Source organism: Chrysochloris asiatica, unplaced genomic scaffold (assembly GCF_000296735.1).
Source record: "Chrysochloris asiatica unplaced genomic scaffold, ChrAsi1.0 scaffold00060, whole genome shotgun sequence".
Classification (NCBI taxonomy): domain Eukaryota; kingdom Metazoa; phylum Chordata; class Mammalia; order Afrosoricida; family Chrysochloridae; genus Chrysochloris; species Chrysochloris asiatica.
In genome coordinates this window covers 4,161,464-4,165,707 of record NW_006408578.1, presented here as the reverse complement: position 1 = coordinate 4,165,707, position 4,244 = coordinate 4,161,464, and the positions used below count along the sequence as shown (strand labels likewise).

Below are 4,244 nucleotides of genomic sequence, written 5' to 3'. Positions count from 1 at the left end.
TACCATCCAGAGACTCCAGTAACACTCATTCCGAAATTAATTGCTGGGAGTCACAGAGTCCAACAAATTTATAGTTAAAACCTAGGAGTTAATTTCGTTCCATTTCCTCATTTCAGCCCTCTGGAGTCTTCCTCAATCCCAAAGCCACTAAACTGATTCTGACTTGCACTGGCCCAGTAGGACAGAGTAGAATTGCTCCACGATGTTTCCAAGGCTGTAGATCTTTATGGTTAGCAGCCCAATGCTTAACCCACTATGCTATCAGGCCTCCTCAAAACTACCCAGCTGACAGCAATATTCTCCTTTCTAGACCAGCTTTCCCTTCTCCCAGTCCTATCACACTTTCTTTCTCTATTTGTCTGGAGAACACATTTTACTTCCTCTCCATTAATCAACTGACACTCCAGCATCATTAGTTAATGTACTGTGGCTTAAAGGCTTTCTTTCCCAGTGAACCGCAACAGAGTCTCCTGAGGAAGAATCAATGTTCATTAAAAGGCCCAAACCAATCCTGTTTTCTGACTGAGAGTTAACAGTATTTTGATGATAAACAGTATTTTGATGATACATCCCCCAACTCTCAGTTACCTACCTAGAAGCACCTTCCATGCCAGTGTACGGTACATGGATGGAAGAGGGAACCTCTGTTACCTACCTAGAAGCACCTTCCATACCAGTGTCCGGTACATGGATGGGAGAGGGAACCTCTGACTGAAAGTACAAAGCTTCTCAGTATCTAGAGGAAGAGAAAAAATAATTCCAAGGTTTTCAAACTGATCAAAACATGTCAAAGTGCATTTTGTGTTTTATAATGGAGAGCACAACAAGACATCTCTTGAAGGGAAGTCAGGCATAGGTCAGTTAAATGTAGAAAGGGCACACTGGTCTGATTTCTAGCCAAGGGCTTCTCCTCTAGCTGTTCACAGATAATAACAGTCATGACATGGATGAACCTTGGAAACGTTATGCTGAGTGAAACAAGGCAGGCATAAAGGACAAAATGGAGTCCTAACGTGGGGCTGTGGGTTAATGTACTGGACTGCAAAGTTGGTTTGAACCACACAGTTGCTGACTCAAGCTCACCAGCTGCTCCTTGGAAACCCTATACAGGGTCGCTATGGGTCAGAACCAACTCGACAGCATTTTAACAACAAAAACAACAAAAGGGAAAATATTGTGTGACCTCACTTAGCATGAGATAGGAAAACATAGAAACTGGAACTTAGGAGTGGTTCCCTGGGGCAGCCAGGGAGGAAGGAACAAAGGGAGAGCTACTGTTTAGGGGGCACTTTGTTGTTGTTAAATGCCCTCAAGTTGGTCCTACTCATAGTGACCCTGTATAGGGTTTCTGAGGCTATTAGCTTTGTGGGAGCAGAAAGTCTCCTCTTTCTCCCAAAGAGTAGCTGTGGTTTGCATTCCAGTGTTTACCTGCACAGAGCCACCACACACAGAGTTTCTGTTAACAGGGTGGTAATACTTTAGAAAAGGATAGTGAGAATCGTCCCACCAGATGAAGAATGTCATCATCATTGCTGAGTTTATACATGCAGAAATTGTTAAACTGGAAAATACATTTGTATTTAAACCACAATTTAAAGAGAAATTAGTTTTACGGCATAGAAAACACATTTGCACATAGGATGATATGCCCTATAACATTACCAGTAATTACTATTTATAGAATTTCTTTACTTAATCTACAGTGCAGGCCTGTTGGGTTATTAGACGTTTCAAGTACTTAAGTGACTGTTTCCCAGTTAACAGGGCTAGTGAGCTCATTATTGTTGTTGTTAAGTGCCGAAGAATTGGTTCCAACTCATAGTGACCTTGTTTAGGGTTTCCAAGGAGCAGCTGGTTGGTTTGAACCGTAGATCTTGCGATTCGTCCACAGTGCCACACCAGGACTCCGAGTGAGCTCATCAGTGAGGCCTTAAATTCACACCTTCTCCAAAGAGCCACACTCAATCCCTCTGAGCCCAAACCCCCACTTGTCAAATGAGAATAATCACGCCTGAGATATTTAAAGCATAGACCATATAGAGAGGATCAAATCTTTTAGGCTGTAAAAACTCTTTTATGAAACTTTAAAAGCACTCTGTGCATGGTGATTACAGTGGTGACAAGAGCTACTGAGTAGGTTCCCACTCATGGCAAATCTATATACGGTTTCTGAGGCTGTAAATCTTTACAGGAGCAGAAAGCCTCATCCCTCTCCTGAAGAACTGCTGGTGGATTTGAACTGCTAACCCTACAGTTAGCAGCCTACCATGTAACCCACTACACCACTGAGCTCCTACTCTATGCATATTTTTTTTAACTGATGCTCAGTTGATTTTACTTTGGTTGACAACAAAACAGATCTTATTGCTACTAACATTAAAGAAACTAACATGTCAATACACAATGCAGTCTTAGTTATTTTCATAAAGAAAAATCATAACCAGAGTTGTTGCAAATTTATCCAAAGCTCAGATGGCACATATGAAACTGCCCTATGTTCACATACAACTCTAATGAGAGAAAAAATGACTGCTTTCTTAAAAGGCATTTCAAAAACTTCTCCCTCAATGAAATACAAATTAACTATAGAAGGCATCTCAAAATTCTGCTGCCATTCTATTATTAAAAAAACAGCATGACTAAGCCCTACAACGTTCAACAGACTTCTATGAACCCGGGTGGAGACCTGGTTAGCAAGCAGTGTGGCAAAACCTGGGGACTCTTGAGCCCAGAGTCAGTGACATAGCCACAGAGCACTAGATTGGAGAGTGAAGTGTCCAGCTGATAAGAAGAGAGGACATATGCACAAGAACACCCACACTTGCAGATAATACCCACTTATCCTGGCTTCAGTGACTGGATGATCAGAGTTCAACTAGAAGAAGAAAGAAGAGGAAAAAAAGAGTAATCTGATACAATTTGATGAACTTGATGCAGTAGCTCAAAAGAGGGAACAAATCTTTACAGCGAGCATCATTCCCACTCCCTCCATACACAGAGTAGACAGGGATGGGCAACTTGGACACTGGATACCCAAAGTGGGGGGCTCCAAAGGCAAGAAGGGCTGATGAAAGGAGATGCGGATAGGTCTCTTGTGATACAATAGTGAATAATTGTTATCAGGACTGACTGTGAGGGTTGGAAATGCAAAGGTAGACGTTCTGTAACAAGGAGGGGAGTGATTAACTTTTCAGTCTAGGAGCGGAGGTTCCTGGGACCATCAAGAGAGAAGAACGGAGAGCAGGACCCTACCCAGAGAAGCAGTGACGCCATAGATAGAGGCAGAGACAATGACAATGACGATGATGATGACGTGGAGAAATGGAGCAGCTGAGGACTTTAGACCCAGAGAGGGAGAGGGGCTGTGTGCTGACGACTGGGGGGCAGGCTTGTAGTGTATACCCTTTGGTTGGTTGATGATGCATGGAGGGAATTGTAACCATAGCAATGAAACAATATACAGTAAAATGAATGTAAAACTAATGTTCTCCCATGTAAACTATCATATAATTCACAATAAAACATTACGAAAAAAAAAACCCAGCACGGTACAAATACCTCTGGATGTCTTTTTTTTTTTTAAGTTTTTACTGTGAATTGAGTGATAGTTTACATCGGCTTTACACTCATCCTATTGTATTTTGTTTCACTGCAATGATTACAATCCCCTCCATACATCACCATTCAACAGTGTTTGCTTCTCTGGACGTCTTTTAAGATAATATCTACTTCAGACATCAGGGGATGATGGACAACCAATCAGCTTAATTCAACTTGCAAAACTCACCCAGACGGTCATCTTTTAGGAGAATTTCTAACGATTTCTTTTCTTCAACTCCACGAAATCCCACTTTCTCATAATACACTGAACGAAAGTTTCTCTGAGAGTCCTCAGTCATGTTTCATTCTTGAAGGAGAGATTACAGAGGGAGGAGAGAGAGAGAGCCAAAAATCAAGCAATGAAAAATTTTCAATGATTTTCTCCAAACCTTCCGAAGTTTTATAAGCATTACACTGTAAACCATAAAGTCCATGGTTAAAGCCCACCAGCCACTAATCAGGAGCAAGATGAGGCTTTCTGTTCCTTGAAGATTTAAAGCCTTGAAAACCTTATACAGGATTGTTGAGTCGGAACCAACTTGTCAGCACTTAACAACAACATGGTAAACTTCCTACGCTTGCATGTTGTTATTACTAGGTGCCATCGAGTCAGTTTTGATTTATATCGACCCTATGCACAATAG

General features: G+C 41.6%; 1 protein-coding gene across 3 annotated transcripts in view; it reads right to left on the bottom strand.

The window, feature by feature from the left end:
- The window catches only part of TBC1D7 (TBC1 domain family, member 7), a 77,136-nt gene extending 73,223 nt beyond the window's left edge, over positions 1-3,913 (bottom strand). For 2 of the 3 annotated variants that reach the window (XM_006864083.1, XM_006864085.1), the window contains exons 1-2: positions 3,788-3,913; positions 656-736 (exon numbers count right to left, since the gene is read on the bottom strand). In XM_006864083.1, coding sequence (XP_006864145.1) covers positions 656-736; positions 3,788-3,899 — 193 coding nt within the window. In that variant the 5' untranslated portion in view covers positions 3,900-3,913. The remainder of the gene's footprint in view (positions 1-655; positions 737-3,787) is intronic. The other variant, XM_006864084.1, reaches the window with a different exon arrangement.
- Between the last annotated feature and the right edge of the window lie 331 nt (positions 3,914-4,244).